Source organism: Amaranthus tricolor, chromosome 6 (genome assembly GCF_026212465.1).
Source record: "Amaranthus tricolor cultivar Red isolate AtriRed21 chromosome 6, ASM2621246v1, whole genome shotgun sequence".
Classification (NCBI taxonomy): domain Eukaryota; kingdom Viridiplantae; phylum Streptophyta; class Magnoliopsida; order Caryophyllales; family Amaranthaceae; genus Amaranthus; species Amaranthus tricolor.
In genome coordinates, this window is record NC_080052.1 from 23,439,068 (window position 1) to 23,458,287 (window position 19,220).

General features: G+C 31.6%; 1 protein-coding gene and 1 long non-coding RNA gene across 2 annotated transcripts; one reads left to right on the forward strand and one right to left on the reverse strand.

Annotated features, from left to right (window-relative positions):
* Positions 1-5,655: 5,655 nt before the first annotated feature.
* Positions 5,656-7,709, reverse strand: LOC130814869 (uncharacterized). The gene is made up of 2 exons (XR_009042508.1): positions 7,511-7,709; positions 5,656-6,566 (listed from the first exon to the last, which is right to left on the reverse strand). It is a non-coding gene; the product is annotated as an uncharacterized LOC130814869 (long non-coding RNA).
* A 1,989-nt stretch (positions 7,710-9,698) lies between these two features.
* On the forward strand, positions 9,699-18,818 carry LOC130814943 (lycopene epsilon cyclase, chloroplastic). The gene is made up of 11 exons (XM_057681239.1): positions 9,699-10,443; positions 10,811-10,982; positions 11,152-11,287; positions 11,402-11,512; positions 11,581-11,683; positions 11,912-12,055; positions 12,144-12,251; positions 14,603-14,699; positions 14,822-14,938; positions 15,623-15,755; positions 18,221-18,818. The coding sequence occupies exons 1-11, from the start codon at positions 10,102-10,104 to the stop codon at positions 18,387-18,389; spliced, it is 1,632 nt and encodes a 543-aa protein (XP_057537222.1). The 5' UTR covers positions 9,699-10,101; the 3' UTR covers positions 18,390-18,818.
* Positions 18,819-19,220: the final 402 nt, after the last annotated feature.

The window sequence follows — 19,220 nt, forward strand, 5'->3', positions numbered from 1 at the left end:
GCGCTTAACGCCGAGCATAACTTCCTATCCAGCTCAAAATACGAAAATTATGCGCTACATTTACAAAATAATAATTTAAGTAGGAATTTATAATTAATTAACATCACCGTATACTTTTACCATATTCTTTTTTAGTTCCATACTTTTAAGTCATTGAGATACCATTCTCAATCCTGACAGAAGTATATTACCGCCACTTATACAATTCGATAAATCTTAACACTTAAGTAAGTTCATTTGGTTAATACTCATAACCGTACCATGCATCATAACATCAACTCTAATCAAGTTTATCACTGATCAACAAGCACATCAATATGACACCTAATATATGTAAGGGTCTGGTTAGGTGAGGATCGCAGTCCTAAACCCTAACTGTGGTGGGAGTCGTCACCCCTCCAATACAATTTATGCTCGAGCTCTACAGGATAGGTAGCTAAACCCCTGTCTTACACCGCATTTTACGTGCCGGCCAACACGGGCGCCGGGATTTTACATGCCGGTCCATGGTTCGACATTACCTTACTATCAGGGTCATTCAATCAATATTCATTCACACAAGTACATCACATTTTTATTACTACAATTTGACATTGACTTTGACTTTGATCAACTTAGTTGATAACCTTTTTATTTAATATAATTCTAAATCTTAACGTAAAATTAACCTTTATGTCTTTACACATTCATTATTAAATTTTTATACATTAAATTTTATTTATAACTTTATTTTTAATAGTTCGCTAAATTCACACTAATAACTTAATATTCTATTAATAGTCTCCAAATTAATATTTTTTCCACAAGTAGCTACTAAAATCTATCTCTCTTTAAATAAGTTCCCAAAATCAACATTTTCAACTTTACAATAAATAAAACTTTATTCTCTTTAAAAAAATCAAATATTCTAATTAAGATTCAAGTTAAAATTGCATCATTTGGATAAGTTTTCAAAATTCTACAAGTTCACCAAAAATCAATATTTCAAGTTTAGAAAAATAAGTAAACTTATTATGTTTGCAAAAATCAAGATTCTAGTTATAAAACAAATAAAACTTATAATTTCACAAAAATCAATATTTCTAGTTTAAAAAACAAGTCAAACTTATAATTTTCACAAAAGTCAATATTTCTAATTATAAAACAAGTAAAACTTGTAATTTCACAAAATCAATATATCACACAGTTTGAGCGACAAGTTTACTAAAAATACTTTTACATCATTTTACATAAATTTTGGTCAAATAGTTAGCAAATAAAATATTTTGTACTAAATAGTGATTTAAAGTTACTTTTATTATGAAATCTCATGTATTCAAGAAAAACACTTCAATATTTAATAACTTATAAAAATTTCTCAAAAATATCTTTTTAAATTTTTATCTTATTATTATTACAAAAATAGTTGTAATAATTTAAAATAGTAAATCAAACTCTTTTTTTTATTATATGATAGTGGTCGAATGGCCTGAGTGTTTTGGGCCCTTTTCATATAAAAAGAACGACTTAATTTAATTTATCATACTAAATCCTAAATTTAAATAATTAACATAACCGCTTACAAAAATAAAAACTTTACGCAATAGCATAGAAATTTACTATAACTTTAAGGATAAACTTAAATCTCAAAATAAAGTATAATAACATAAATCTCAAAATAAAGTATAATAACAATATTCTTAATATAATCATACTTAGTAAAATACGTTCATAAAATAACTTACTACCTTATAAACTAGTTTGAAGGCTAGCATAAACATATTAATAAAAATTCTAACATAAAAAAAATAATAACATTACTAATGTAACACTTAACTCATAAACATACTAGCACTAGTTTATAACATAAATCATACTTAATATCACTAGAATATAACTTTGCACCCAACTTCCTAAATTTGTTCAAAGATTATTAAATTAACATACTAAAAATACTTTTAGCATACACATACTTAATAATCTTGATCATAATTTCATTAAACTAACTTCCTACTAAAACATATCAACATATTTCATACTTTGCACATTATAAAGGAAATATAATGTAAAATTTCACAAAAAGAGTAGGGTAAGAAGTTATACCATACTAACACCAAGGATTAGTACTAAGTACTAAGTACTATTTAGGAAAATAATAAGAAATAAGACCCTCCAAGATAGATAATAATGCTTCAAAGATAATTAATCCAAACTCCCAAAATAATGATGATCTTCTAAGCTCCCAAAATAATTAAATCCAAACTCCAAAAATAATAATACATTAAGTATCCAAAGTAGTAACCCAATAATGCTCCAATAATGATGATGATTTAGCCAAATAAAGAGTGTTCTAAGCTCCATCTTCTTGAATTTCTTCAACTAATAATAAAGGTATTAAGGTAGTAAGATTTAAATGAAGTGAAAATATAAGAAAGAATGTTAGAAAGATTTGATGATGGTGGTGTAAGTGATCTCATGACTAAGGGGGTATTTATAATGGGTTTGGGCAACTTTGTAGTTCATTAGATTGTATGAAAAAGTATTTTAGGAGTATAGAAGAAGGTTAACTTGTGTAAGTGATTTAGAGTGTGTAAGTGAATAGGTAAGAGTTAGAGTATCTAAGTGAATGTGTAAGAGTTAGAGTGTGTAATGTATATGTATGAGTTTGGAGTGTAGAAGAAGGTTAGCTTGTGTAAGGAAATCATGATAACTTATGTAAGTGATGAACATTATGGGTTACTAAAGAAAGGATTTTGGTTCATCAAATTTTTTTGTAGTATGTACAAGTAAATATAATTTAAAATAATTGGTAAATTTGATAATGAAAATATGTAGTTTACTTAGAAAATTTTGCTTAAACTATACTTAAAGTTAATAATAAAAGTACGACTTATTTTTATATATAAAATAATTAAATCAACGTTATAAGGTTAAAATAATAATAAAATTTTAAGGAAGAAAGTTAAAACGTAACGTTTTATAAAACCGTGAATGTAATAATAAAATTTTACTTTTCGTACTATAAAATAATAAATTAATATTTTAGTGCTTATAAAAAGATTTTAAACAAAATAATATTTTTTCAAGTTTAATATTTGAAAGAAATTACAAAATTGGAAAAGGTTTAGGAATTAAAGATATTTTGAAATAGATAACCAAAGGATTAGAGATTTGAATTGAAAATTCGAAATAATTTATCGGAAGATTATGATTAAGAATTTTGAGTTTGTTACAATCAATTTCTCTGATTATTTTGGGGTGTGTTTTGGATAGTGGAGAGTAAGACATGGTTTTTTTTTGAAGAAACAAATGATTTCCAATGTCCAATGTTGAATGCAATTACGATTTTCTTCTATTTATTATTTTTAAATGTATATTAAAGGAAACTCTAATTAAATGAATTGGATAATTTCTTATGCAGGCTCCATTGAGGCATGTTGCGAGAGCTAAGATTGCAAGTTCTTTATTGTTATCTGATTTCAACAAGCAAAGATCTCAAGTTTTAGATGATATGTCCAATTTCAAGGAGAAAAGACACTCTATTGCTAAACACGTTTCAATTAGAAGGAAAAAGATTCGCCAATTGGAAAAGTTTTTAGTTGTAGAAAGCTAAACTTGTTTTGTTTTTGTCTACTAGTTTCAATGAGAAGGAAAAATATTACTAGCTAATGTGATTAGTATAATTACTTTAGTTTTGTAAATGATGTCTTTATCAAGAACATATTGATAGAGAACCAAGTGATCGAATGGTTTCTTCAGGCAACTTTTTGCTCGACTTAGTTTAGTACATACTAATTTTAGTTACCAACATTGTCATCTTTATCCTAAGCATAGTGATCATTTCATTGTTTTTTCTTAAATTATCAAGGTTTTTAAGTCTTGTTTTTGAGAAGAATTTCACCTTTTTTTTACTTTTGTAACACCCATAAATTTCCGACCCTCTAAACGAAACCAAAACCGCAATGGAACAAAGGAAATTCGGGTGTTACATAAAAAAAATAAAATATAGAAAATAAAATTAAGAAAAGGGGTTAAGTTTGATTGATTAAATTAAAGGGATTATAGAAAAACTTCCATACAAAATCGTGCGGAAATTCCGACAGCATCTGCCCTGAAATTGAACGCACCAAAAGAAATAAAAAAGCAATAAAACATAATAAAGAAGAGGCATCAACAACCTTGTAACAAAAATCACAGCGGAATTTTCATCACCTAATCCTCTGTCGACATGCTAAACATGGATCGTGGTTTCAAAGTAAACGCTTGAGTTTGAAGAAAGAAAAAAAAAACGATAACTATTTAAATCATACAAACCACAAAAACAACGCAACGGAGATAACTTATACAAAAAGGAGGACATGTGCCTCAAGCCAAAAACATAAATAATTTAAATGCAAAGAAACTACATGTAGCGTCAAAAACAAAAATATAATATTGCACGCTTTAAGGTTCTCACTCATTCCCCCCGTATGCAATGCATAGAAGTTCCATCACATGTAATGTCTATATATGATGTCCCCGTTGCTCAACGTAAGATCATAGACCAACGCGTCATAGTAGGGCCATCAAAGACGAACCATCAACAATGAAAACAAACAGTACACGCCAGTAACTAACAACATGTTATATATATGAACAACAATCAATATCCACATAACAAGAAAAAGTAGGCATTCCACTATGTAAGCATCAACTCCAACTATATCTCATTTCGATGTACTTCTCAATGCTTCACCATTTTCCTTCTCTTCTTTGATTTCATATATTCTCTTATGTGACAAGAGGGTACCATATTGGGGTTTGCAAGACTCACATGGCAACACCTCAACTAAGGACGGTGGCGGCCATGCCGGCGCCCAATGGCAAAGTATGATCATACTCCCGTACCATGACCATATACAGATGATCCATGCCTCCAACTAGGGTATCAATCCAGTGGAGTCACAATAAACAACCAACTTAATATCTCATCAATAAGGAACTCATTCCCATTCATAAAACATAATTCAAAACTTATCAATAAGGAATCATTCCCATTCCATCTCATATAATCCAACATTTCACTCTCGCGACATCGAAACCCATTCTCTACCATCTCTACAAACTGATCCACACTTGAAACAATAATTTAATAATGTTTAATAGCAAATCATAGTCAACATAACTCATATAATATTGTTACTAGGGCTGAACATGGTTTGGTCTAAACCGTAGACCAAACCGGACCAAACCGTAATTTAAATATTTGGTTTGGTCTACGGTCTAAATGGTTTGGTCTGGTTTTTTTTTTTTTTTAAACGGTTTACGGTCCGGTCCCGGTTTTAAAATTTTAAAATCAAACCGGACCGTAAAATCGTTTTAAAATCAAATTTTAGGGGATTAGGCATTAGGGTTGGGCAAGGGCAACTACTCAGTACTCATTTCATGAATTCCTAATCTGAACTGGCTGCCTCCACTCCAAATTCCAATCTCCATCTCCATTTCAGACTTCCTCGCCTTCTCTCTCATTCCTTCTTCGAGGCTTCTGTGCTCCTGGCTTCTCTGATAATCGCCTGCCTCCTCGCCTTCAACCCATCGACAATCGAGTATCAACAGTGCTTCTGTGCTTCTTAGAGTCTAGAATCTCAGCATTCACCACGGAATCAAGTGTAGAATCTCGTAATGTAAGTATATTGCTTGATTTTTTGATTTTTTAGGGTTTTTTCAAGCCTTCTGTTTTACTGGAAAATTTAGCCTTCTGTTTTGATTTTTCAAGTGTAGAATCTTTCATATCAGTGAACTTAGTCTTTTTTGTGATGGAGAAGATGACCTTAACTTCAGATTCAAACCCAATAAGAGAAGCAGCAAGAACATAAAGCCCAAATATCAAAACCCTTAAAACCAATTCTGCAATTTTCACCCTCTTTAACCGATTGTTTTACTGGGAAAGCAATGGGGAAAGCCTTCTGTTTTACTGCTCAAAATGCCAAGTATCTGGTGAATGAATCTCGTAATGTTGAATGAATCTCTTAAAAAAACATTTGTAATTGCTTAATTTTCAGTTGAATGTTGAATGAATCTCGTAATGTTAAATTGTTTGATTGGAATTTGTTGGAATTTATCAGTTTTAGGGTTTGATTGGAATTCTGAATGTTGAATGAAATTCTGAATGTTAAATTGTTAATTATGTTGAATGTTGAATGTTGTTGATATGTTGTTGAATTCTGAATGTTGTTGAAATTCTGAATGTTAAAATGCAAGAAACTATCCTCACTCAATTAAAAAAATACAAAAAAAAAAAAAATAAAACCGTAGACCAGACCAGACCAGACCGTTCTAGAACGGTCTGGTCTGGTCCGGTCTAGTCTTTTGACTGATTTGGTCTGGTCTGAAAAATTTCCAGACCGGAATTTCTGATCTGGTCTGATTATTCTGTCAAACCAGACCAGACCGGACCGTGTGCAGCCCTAATTGTTACGCAAAGAATACATATTCAAGATGCATGTAAAAGAGTTAGCTACTGCGTGTACTTACCTGCAACTGCAAGATAACAGGTCGCAAAAATCACTCCGAAAGAGTTTCTTACGCCCCTCTTATGAATTGAGCATCTATACACGTTTAAAGTAAGACTAGTAAGTCTACTTGACTTCATTTAGGAGCTACTTGCTCTACGAAGTACCCTATTTCGATCCTTACAAGCCACAACTCATATGAATATGCAATCTAATCATACACACAACATGTTTACTCACAAACAATGCCATCAATCAATCTAACTATAACATTAGTTTCCATTAAATTCTAAAACAAGGCATGTTCAAAGGGAAAAGATTCAATTTATACACTTTTGCAATAAAACAAGACTATGGCCTTAAATAGTATAATGTAGTGTATTACACTGAATTTCAATGCATAATGATAATGATTTTCAATCAAATTTGTTCCATTCCTCAAGGTTTGAGGTGACAAAGCATAAGAACAAATCAATTAGTAGGCTATGCATCTCATAACCATATTAAGGAATTAATTTGGCAACAATTTAATACTAACCACAACAATTAAACATCAACCATGTACCCATAATTAACAATGACAACACTTAGTCATCGCTAGCGACACATGATTCAATAATTCTTTATTAGAAATTTTATACAATAACTTTTTGTTAGTACTTTTTATCACCACAAAATCAACAATACTCACATTTACCATCATTAGCGTAATTAATTTATATTTAACTATTAAAAGTAATCAAAAATTATAACTATTTTTAATCATCAAAACCACTATTATTAATAAAAAATAATACTTATCAAAAGCTTTTATAAATTTGTCCCAATATCACAAAATCACCAAAATACATAAAAATACTACATATTATCTTCAATTTCATCCCCAACGCACTAACTTATTCATTTTCAAATCTCACCTCTAACACTTATCAATTACAAATTATATCAAGATATAAACTAATTTAAACTAAGATACATGAATATATCCAAAACTTTAATGCTTAAAAGCACTAATTTAAAATAAGGATGAAAAAGCTCACTAAATGGAGGAGAGAGAAGGGGTGCGTGGGGGACAGCCACCGGCCGGTGATGGCTGCTGGCGGCGCACGGCTGCTGATAGTGCTGGTGGCGGCAACCACTGGTTGTGGTGGTGGTGGTGGTTTGGTGTTGTGAGGGAGGGAGATGGAGGAAGGGGAAGAGTAAAGAGCGGTTATGGAAGATGAGAAAAAAAAAAAGTGGAGTGTTTGCTTTTAAATTTAAAAACCCCACTCATACTACTTGTAGGGCATACTAACTTTGATTTATTTTAATAATAATATTAATAATTAAAGTTATAATAATAATAATCCTTGACTACTTAAATAAAAGAAATAAAAAAATATATATATATATATTTAAAGGCTAATTCAATTAGTCGACAATAAATATATTAGATTATTTTTTTCAAATTATTTAAAAAATTACAAGACGTAATAAATTACGGGGTGTTAGAACTATGTTAAAGTACATAGTAATTAGGAGGCAATATGTATACATATTTATAGGTTAATCATAACATAGTATCATGTTATAAGAGCATGATATATGCAATAATTTATAATCTTATACAGAAAATAGTAACTTTTAAAATGAACATAGTAACATTTAATCATAACATAGTATTATTTTCTAAGAATATAGTATGTCATTAACTTTTACAAGATCATCTAAGAACATCGTATATCATTAATTCAGCAAAGTTTTTCACAATTACAAAATACTCCCCCCGATTCATTTGAGTTGTCACTATTCATCGATCACTCTTAATTTATATTTTATTCTTAATCTAGACGTCAAAATATAGTCATGTCAAAATATAGTTATTGGAGGGAGTAGAAGACAATAACTATAAATAATCTTAACAACGGAATAGTATGTTTAAAACTTTTACAAGAGCATACTAGTAAATAAATAGTCATCTTAACAATCTCTTCATCTTCAGCATCTGATCTTCTTACATAAATCAACTTTTTCACATTAAATCATAATCAAATTATAAATTTGGCTTTTTTATTACCCCAGAACATAGAACACAGAAATTTTGCTCCAGTTTAATCTCCAAAATATCATCAATATTCCCCAAATAAAAATCATAAACACAAATTTTAATCAAGACTAGAACAAATTCATAATCAAATTGACAAAAAGTTTAAAACTACAACACAGTAACTAAGCATATTTATAGTATCCTTTGACATAGTAACTTTTAATATGATTAAAGTTTTTTAATTTTTTTCACAGTTATTCATAAGCAAAATATCTTAATCATTGTCTTGTACACAGTATCACAACAAAATCATATAGTAACCTTGTTCAAAGATATAGTAACATAACATGTAAAAGATGCAACAAATCAACATAATGAGAAAAACAACTCAGAAAATGCTAAATTAAAGATAGAGCCATGAAGCTTTGTCTAATCAGGATATTAATGGAAGAAAAGAAAGTAAAATAGATGTCTATTGTCAAAGACAAATATGAAAAGTCTAATTCCAAACAAATGCAACACAATATAATACAATAATAATAATAATTACTAATTTGAAAATGATTTGAAAAACATATTGAAATCTGTAAAAAAAACTTACATGATTTGTCTATGACAACGATGAAGAGAAGAGAACTACATGAAATTTTTGGTTTTCACGAATTGAAGAACGAAGAGAAGATGGAGCAGCGTTTTTGGTTTTCAAGGAACAAAAGATGAGCAGCAATTCTGTGTAACATAGTTACTTTTACATTTATGTGTTTTTGCCTTAATTGTGACTATAGATTTTTTTATTTTAGTAAAATCAAGGGTATAGAGTCCTTCTTACCCTTCTTATTTTCAACCCCTTCTCAATGGATCCCTCCCTTATATATATATATATATATATATATATATATATATATATATATATATAGTCATGTAAGATTATATTTGATTTTTAAACTGTTTATCGATCACTTTTAATATGAATTTTATTCTTAATTTAGATGTTAAAATATAATCATGTAAGATTATATTTGATTTTTTTAAAAGTAAATTTTATTAATATAAATTTTTTATAATATTTAATAATAAAAAATATTTAAAATTAAATTAATATATAAAATTATACAATACAATAAAAAAATTAAAATTTTCAAAAGTCAGCTTATTAAAGCTTTGATAATAGCATTATTGTTTTCTTTTGAATTGGAGACAGTATTAATTTTCCACCCTTGGTACTCCAGAGTCGAGGCTATTTATCTATGGAGGAAGAGTAACTACGTTCACGACGTGAAAAATAAACAAATCGCTGTTTCGCTTCCGCCAACCAATACTATTCTTCCACGTAGCAATTTAAAAGATGGCGGTTGGACGCTCAAATTCCCTCTCTCTTTCCTATCCGAACTCCAAAATGCATAGAGTCAATCACACCACACACATTTCCGCACATTGTAGAAAGAAAACACCAACAAACAACCCGAACCCGCACCATTGCGAATCTCACTGCCTTCCTTCTATGGCTGCCACTTCAATCCTTTCGCTTTCCACTCCATTAATTGCATATTAAACGTTTTTCAACTAACCTTTAAGATTTGAAAAACTCTTTTTTTTTCTGTAAAAATGGTGGATTACTGTCTCGGAGCTTCGAAATTCGCTACAATGGCGGTTTCATCACCTCTAAGTCACTTTCGTTTGCCGCATAAGAGCATCAAACTACACCGAAATTTCCAGGCGGTTTGCTTTTGGAGACCGAGTTGTCCATACGTTGTAGATTGTAGTACTGGTAGTGGACTGAGTGGAAATAGTAAGTGGAAGATTGCGAATAGTGATAGTAGTTGTGTAGCTACTAAAGAACATTTTGCTAATGAGGAAGATTTTATTAAAGCTGGAGGTTCTGAGCTTGTGTATGTTCAAATGCAACAAAACAAGGATATGGATAATCATTCCAAAATTGGTGATAAGGTTTATTTCTTTAACTTTGCATGTTATCAATATTAGGTTTTTCAGTCGCATTTTACTTAGAACTATGTATTATGCTTAATGTTAAACAATCAGATGATGAAAATCGGATAAAAGAAAGTCAAACCAAATGTGTAGTTAGGGGTGTAAGGGTGTTTGCGTGCTGTTAATTAACTTGCATTAATAATCGGACCTAGTTGAAGCTTGTGATTTCAAGTTATGGCCCCTTTTCAATGTTAGTCCGTTCTGAAAACTTATTGTACATGGTGAAGAGACAGTCCCTTATAGAGTATATAGATATAAGTCATACTCCTAACATAGTCAAAGTTGCATTGTCTTGAAATTCTGTGGTTTATTTTTGTGTTGGCAGTTGCCTCAAATATCAGGTGGAGATGAATTGCTGGATATGGTAGTAATTGGTTGTGGTCCAGCTGGTCTAGCTTTGGCAGCAGAATCTGCTAAATTAGGATTAAAAGTTGGCCTGGTTGGTCCTGATCTTCCCTTTACTAATAACTACGGCGTTTGGGAAGATGAATTTAAAGGTACTACTTATAATTATAGCTCTAGATGTTCTCTTTTAATTGAATTTTTACATATCTTTAGTCTATAGACTCATGTGAATGTTTCTGTCAATATCAATATATTAAGCATGTGTTATGTGGTACAAAAGTACAATGAGTTGGTGTACTGAAATGAAACTTTCTATTTCAGCATTGGGACTTGAAGGTTGTATTGAGCAGGTTTGGCGTGATACCATTGTATATATTGATGATGATAATCCTATTTCTATTGGTCGATCTTATGGAAGAGTTAGCAGGCATTTACTTCATGAGGAACTGGTGAAAAGGTAAAATTGCTTTAACAAATCATTTCATTTTTGGATTTTTTGTCTTAAAATTTTTTCTGCCTGACATCACTTGCCAGTTTTGTGTAGTGTAATTTATATATTAATTTTCTTTAGGTGTTTGGAGTCAGGTGTCTCTTATCTGAACGCAAAAGTTGATCGAATTATGGAAGGTTTTGATGGACATAGTCTTGTTGCTTGTGAACGTGATTTCACAATCTCGTGCAGGTGCATCTCTATATACTTACGTTTATTGCCATGAAATATACATATTGATTGACACAACATGATTTTAGGCTTGTAACAGTTGCATCTGGAGCAGCTTCAGGAAAACTCCTTGAGTATGAAGTAGGTGGTCCAAGGGTTTGTGTTCAAACAGCCTACGGTGTGGAGGTGGAGGTAATAATAGTTGTTTGTTACACTAACATATTTTCAAATATTAGGAGTTGCTTTCAAATGTTTGAGCAGATTTTGCATCTCTTAGATTTGCGTGAAACACTAGTAAATTGTTCTTCTTCACTTGCTTTTCAAGATGTTTCTTTTTTTCTTTTCAAAACAGCAATTAAAAACCAGTTATGTAAAATTTTCAAACAACTTACATGTTCTACGCCATGTTGGTAATCCCAGGTGGAAAGCAGTCCTTATGATCCAAACGTTATGGTGTTCATGGACTACAGGGATTACACTAAACAAAGCTTTCAATCTCTGGAGGCAAAGTATGCAACGTTCTTGTATGCAATGCCAATAACACCAACCAGAATTTTCTTTGAGGTGATCCCCTTTTACACTCAACATATATTATGTTTACTTTGCTTTACCCTAAAAGTTGTCCTGTAAATTTTGTAAATTTTGTAAACAGGAGACTTGTTTGGCTTCTGTAGATGCCATGCCCTTCGATTTGCTCAAGAAAAAACTCATTGAAAGATTACAAACTATGGGTGTTCGTATCATTAAAACATATGAAGAGGTACTTTTACGTTTATGATATTTTAATTTGAGTAAGGTATGAATTGAATGTTCAAACTTCAATCTTTATTAGATAATGCTATATCAATTCATGTTACTATTCATCAATGATTAATAAATATCACATCATATTTTCATCTAATCTATCTTTTTCGTGTGTTTTTTAAAAATGAGTTTTTGTTTTGAGTCAATTAAGGTTTGTTTGGTGAACGTTAGGATTAGGTTTTGTGTTTTCATTTATTGAGAAGTTTTAGAAAATATTAGTTCACTCAAGCTTAGCATTGATTGAATCTAGTATGCATGAGGTGAATGTTATTGTGCAATTATTTGTTGGGTCATTTTAATGAGATAAATGAGTTATTTGTTTAATAAAAAGGTAAAATGTTAGAAAATAAGAACATATTGCTCAATTAATAAAATATAGATAGATTTTCATGAGAAAAGAGGTCACTCAAGTAATAACAAGTGAAGTTACTAATAAGAGAAAAGGGTAGCTTTGTTGATAAAAAGTTGACTTTTAAATAAGAGGATGGATTTAAGGGGTAGCGTTAATGAGAAATGGGGGTACTTTAGTGTTGGTGTACAATAAATTTATTGTGCAACCAGTGCATTATACTTTTTGTTAGTTAGATAACATAGATTAGGGAAAAATGTTTTGGTAAGGTGCACCAAAGTCATTTTAGAATTGAAAATTAGTGTAGAAAGGGCTAACAAGTGTTAATAAGTTGTATTTCATTATGATGATTTTATGAGATGGAGAATATGGTGAAATGAATAAAATCCTAGTTAATTTTAATATAATCCAATCACTTTCTTCAAAATTAGCTCTAAATTGAACTGAATTTATGAAGTATTTCCTTTGTTTGTTAACTATGTGTTTCTCTTTCTTCTACATTAACAAGTTCTGTTTAGGTAAATTCAGTCCTAACTTATAATAAATCAGGCAGAACAGTCCCTAAAGGCATTGAAATTTATGTGCTACACGGTCATAAAATAAGAGGATGGTGGTAATGGGTTTTACGTGAATTTTAAAGAAATGAGAATATGCATTTACTATCTCCCTCTGTTAAGTTGTTTAATATCTTCATGTTCATACCCATCTAGTGGTATTTGTATGAGTCATAATGAAAATTAATGAAGCAGTGGTGGATACTTGATGATGAAGATTTATTGCTATGGTTGTTTCGTGGGATATATTGTGCGATTGTTAATATTCATTACCATACTACTAATTTTATCATATATGATTATAAATTTTTATTTACCTTATATGAATTACCACTCTGAAGGATTTTGATCTAATGATATGACAAGAATGAAGAATACTATTGAATTCCCTCAAAATTCGTCACGAAACAACTCAACCGCTCTTGATCAATTTATAATCGCACTTCACTCTCGAAATACTCTTGAATCAAGAATAAAGCACCTAATCTCAAATCACTCCTGAGTTGATATTACAGTAGCTTAAATTAATCAATTTTTTGATTTAGTTCTATTCTATCCTTCAAAGGGATGAGAATAATTTTATTCATAGTGAAAGAATTGGGAAGAATTCGTACAAAACTAGGACTAAAATACACACACAAAACCAGCCAGCAAAGGACTCCTACTTGCTATCAAATATAACACCCGATCCTTCGAAAACTCTACTAAACATGTCCTGGTACTTCTTAAACTCTAAACACTTGGAAATAAAATTAATAGCTAGTTCACCTCTTTTATTCTCCTGTAAGGCTATAAACCAATTATAGAAGCCTAATGACATGTAAAAAAGAAAAAAAAGAAAAAGAAATTTAAAGATTTGAAAAAAATCAAAAGACATAGAATTGGATTATCTTGTATGGACCACAGCAACATCCTGTGCAATCGTTGAACCATAAATGACCAAGCTAGCCAATACACTTGTAGACTGTAGTAGACATGGTCCAAACTGATATTTGCGTAGACATAACTTGGACCTCGAATTTAGTCTCTTGGACAAGCTTCCCTACTCATATCATTACCTTTTTATTTTTCTTGTAATATGTGGCTTATTCATTAAAATCAGATATTAGTATTTAAGTTGAAAAAAATGCCATTACTCTTAATATTTTTTTTAAAAAATATTAGTGGTTTGTATTTTTTTCGCTAACAGCTCCAAATGATATATTAAGGAGTGTCTAGGCTTGGGGGAGGGGGTGAAAAATATATCTCATGACCTTGAAGAAGTGACCAGGTCCAAATCCTCTAAGTTGACTTAAACTTGTTGCATGTCAAAGTTCTTGCATCTATTATTAACTGTACTGCCATAACCTGTCTATTAGGATATTCATTTTCACTGTGAAGTAAGAGTCATTCCACGTATTGCAGGAGTGGTCTTATATACCTGTTGGTGGATCCTTACCTAATACAGAGCAAAGGAACCTTGCGTTTGGGGCTGCTGCTAGCATGGTGCATCCAGCCACAGGCAGGACACAGCTGTCATATTTTACATAAAGATGAAATAATCTAATTGTATTATCAGAAAAGCAATTGATTTATATGCTCTTGATTGATGTCACTTGTATCTTCTTTGGCGTTATAACACAGGATATTCAGTTGTGAGATCATTGTCAGAGGCTCCAAAGTATGCTTCGGCAATTGCAAATATAATCAAGTCAAAAAATGCATTTTTGCGTCAAGGGAATGAGAACATTTCAATTGAAGGTTTGTATAAGCACTTAAGCTCTTTCACCTCCAATGGATTTGAATGTTTTAATTGATCTAATTAGTTCAACAAAGGCTATCGGGTATTTGGTTTAACTGGCTGTACTGATGTGTAGGTAGAGCAGACATCCAAATATCAAATCATTATAGGCATGCTATTGGTTTTAAATTCACTCATTCTTCAAAATAATTAGACATGGACATAATTGGGGTCTTTGGATGCATTGCACTGCCTATGTTCTCAGTTCAGGATATTGGGGAGAAAACCTTTTGAGTTGAGTGTGAAATTATTGAAAATAGGTTTTTAGATGCCAAAATTAGGAAGGTCATTTCATAGAACCTTATGTGCCATTAGATATAAAAAACTTGATAAACCTCATGTTTGGTGACTAGTCCCCATTAAATTTTAATTTACCTTTTAATACATTAAAAATTTTAAAAATTAATTTTTGAAACCTTTTGTAATAAAATGCAAACACAATAAAACCGAAATCTACAAGGAATATAGAGGCTACACACTTTGTTTGATTGTAAGAGAAAAATGAATGGTGAATTTTGCAAAACTTAACAGCAGCAGAAATTTTCCATAAAACTGATGGTTAAATTACTGTTATCTCTAAGTAGTAGCTAGTCAAATTAATGATAGTGAACCCTTGTGTTAAAGGCATTTTTCCATTGGTGCAGCCTGGAATACTCTTTGGCCTCAAGAAAGGAAACGTCAAAGAGCCTTTTTCCTGTTTGGACTTGCACTTTTAGTCCAGCTTGATATTGAGGGTATCAGAACATTTTTCCGCACATTTTTCCGAGTTCCAAAATGGTAATTGTCTAAAATCTAAATTCCTCATTGAATTATTTGAATTGGGCATTTGCTTCAGTCAATGATGTTTTCATTTTGGTCAATTTGCTTGCATAACTTCGTCTATTCCATTAATTGAGCTTGAGCGAAATGAAATGTTTATTCATGGAAACTGTTGTTGGTCAAAAGTTTTTGGCCAAAAGTTTTTTTTTTTTTTTCATCTTATCAAACCTGGAAATGAACTATGCCATGTCAGCAAATGGACGGGATAACATGCCAACGGGAGAACATACAATTCTTTTTTTCAGTTCAGAGATTTTTCCAGTGAAATATTGCATGCCGTTGCTACACTATAAACCTTCATTTGTGATTGCTTATATTGGAAAATGATGTAAAATAGCATAGACATCACAGATATTTGGCATGTTCTAATGTGTTCTTGTGAAACAGCAGATGCCAGCTGATTCTCCTTTTATTATTAGCTCCTTGCTTGTCAACTCTTTTCCTTCACATAATTCTTGGTGGTTCAGTGTTACATTGACTTGCGAGTGGTGATATACATGGGTTGCAGGTGTTAGGAAATATCTACGCCATAGGACATATCTTTCTAACTACGTATATGAAAGAAGAAAGGAGCTCCATTCTTCTAATCCTTTCATCCATTTCTTAAAACAGCGGCACATCTCAATTTTTATCCAAATATTGGAAAACAAACACCTTTCTTTCTCTCCACCCCCTTGCCTCCAAACCCTTCATGAGACAGGTTTATCCTTCTTTCCCTTTACTCTCACCTATCATTCCTTTCCTTCTCTTTCCATCTTAAAGTCTACTCAATTGAAGTACTAAGAACAAATCTTTTACTAAGGCTTTTCCTCAAAACCAGAACTGTATGGTAATGTAGCAATTGCTATAACCTTCACCAATAGGAGGCTATATGATTTATAACTGCTATGTGCTCTTACATTTATCCGATGGAAGTTATTCTAATTAGTTCTGGTGCTCAGACAACTATTTCTGAAAAAACATATCCTGAAATGGATGGCCTTTGAATATCTTTTTCTGCACTTCTTGTCAGAGAATTTCTTCCTCTCCGATTCTTTATTGGCCAACTCTCCATTCCACAGCCAATGGGAATTCGTTGACAGGGTGCTCAGATAGTCACCATTTTCCTTACTGGAGCAGTGAATTAGACTTGTTGATCAAGGTTTTAGTATTTTCACCAGACAAAGAACAATTTCACCTTAACTTTTAATCATCCAGCGCATGATGTACTCAGAAGCTAAGGTTTACGGCATGCGACTTGCAAGTCTATCCTTGTTGCCCTCTGCATGGACTATTATGAGATTTTTTTCAGCTTTTATTAAAAAATAAACTCTTTCAATCTTTTTATTGTGATGCTGAATCCCTATTTCTTTGCTCTGGCATTGTCATCACTATCACCCATCACCATCTTAGAAGCCCTTCCATGTATGCTATAATATGTTTATATACAATCTAAAACCTAACGGAATCTTTCCACTGCATTTGCTGAGTTCAGCGATGTTTATTCTCCAATTCTCTGCTTGTTAGCCATTACAAATGGTGGCAATTGGTAAACGATAATGAAATTTTGTAAATTTCCATTTGGAAAATTCTGCACCAACTTCCATGGAAATGATTGTTTACCTCCAGATCTCTTGTTGGTTTTGTGTGTTACCTACTTAAAATGCTATGGAAGCTACCTTGAAAGTTTTATGGAGCTCTAGGTCTAAGGGAACCTTCCTGCAAGATCTGTCCTTCTGTTGTAGGAGATGCAAAGCCACTGATATAAAATCATTCTTACATATTTTGACGGGAACTATATATCAAGATCTTGAGGCATGCTATTAGGGAAAAGCATAAGCATACCTCTGTCATACCCACAGAAAAAGCTAGACCATGAGGTGATCACGATGCCTTAAGTCTTTTTTTTTGGCTTGAAAAGGTTTTATTAATTTCGCACCAAGAAATGGTTTAATTAATTAGGGCTACTTTGGTTGTCAGCATAGATGATCGTGGTAATGTTTTACGTACTGTAGAATTTCATTGGAAAATCCTCGTGCCAATGTCCGTTGCCTGGTTACTTTTGAGTTGATGATTGATATCATTATTAAGTTTCGAGGATGCTAGAGTTGATTCGTAAGAATGAAATGATTTGATTTCAGAACTAAATTGAGTAGCTTTTTTTTGTGATCTAAATTAAGTAGCTTTAGTAGTTGTATAGCTGCTGATTGTTCGTCTTAGCAAGGCTATATTGGTATCAAATAGTTGACATTTGGTTGAAACAAAAAGTTTTTTTGAATTTTTTTCCCTCATTGTATCTGTTCTACATTAATCTAAGCCTTGTTATTCTTAAATAAATCATGTAGTTATTCTTGAACAAATTATCCAGACCGTCTGTGGTATGTGTTAATCAACCACCACTATTTTTGTGCCTAACGAAAATTTTCGTTATGATTACTATACAGGATGTGGGAGGGATTCCTTGGTTCAAATCTGTCTTCCGTTGATCTCATATGGTTTGCCTTTTACATGTTCGTTATTGCTCCAAATGATTTGAGGATGAGCCTTATAAGGCATCTACTATCTGATCCTACAGGAGCAACTATGATAAGAACATATATGACTTTAATATGAATGCTAAATTGCTCACTACCTTGTACATCACACGGAAATCAGAATCGGATACTGTAAAATTGCACTGTGCAGTTTAAATTGGTGCATTTTGTACAATGAATAAATTTTTGTAGGTGTACTTCTATGCTTCTTCATATCCTCGTTCTGAGTTCATAGAAGTTCATCAGTGACCTTCGTTTAGGTCAGACGACAGACTCCTAGGACTTGAATTGCCTTGTATGTCCCCTTAGTTGGTCATTCATTTATACCATATGCAATTAAGCATAGTGCAAAATATCGGCTGTATTGTCATGTTTGCAGCCATGTCTCATTCCTACGATTTTATACCTTGTCACAACTGTAATATACAAGCAAAACTGTCTACATTGGCTGAAATTGGTTCTGCAATTGCATCCTAGATTTTGCTTTATGATCATAGGTGCTTGCTCAGTAATCAGTATGCTTTTCGCTGACATATTACCTTTTTTTTATTAATAACATCTTTGATAGAAGTAATTGATAGGGAAATCATTAATGTTGAACACATTAGTAATCAGACAACTATCTCGTCTATCTGTTACTTTATAAGGCAATTAATATCTATTGCATTTATCATCATTTGAACTATATTCTAGAAATGTTATCTTGTTCTTAATGATGAGATTTACCAATGTAATCTTGCTTTAGAGGAACAAAATTAAAAAAAAAAGTAATCAAGAAACGCAACCTCGTCATCATCATACCATGTGTATTCCGTTTGTAAAAACTATGATCAGGGTTTGGGGTGGGATGGAAGACAACAAACTATATCCATAAATGAGAATATTGTTACTAGAGAAAGACTTGCAAAGG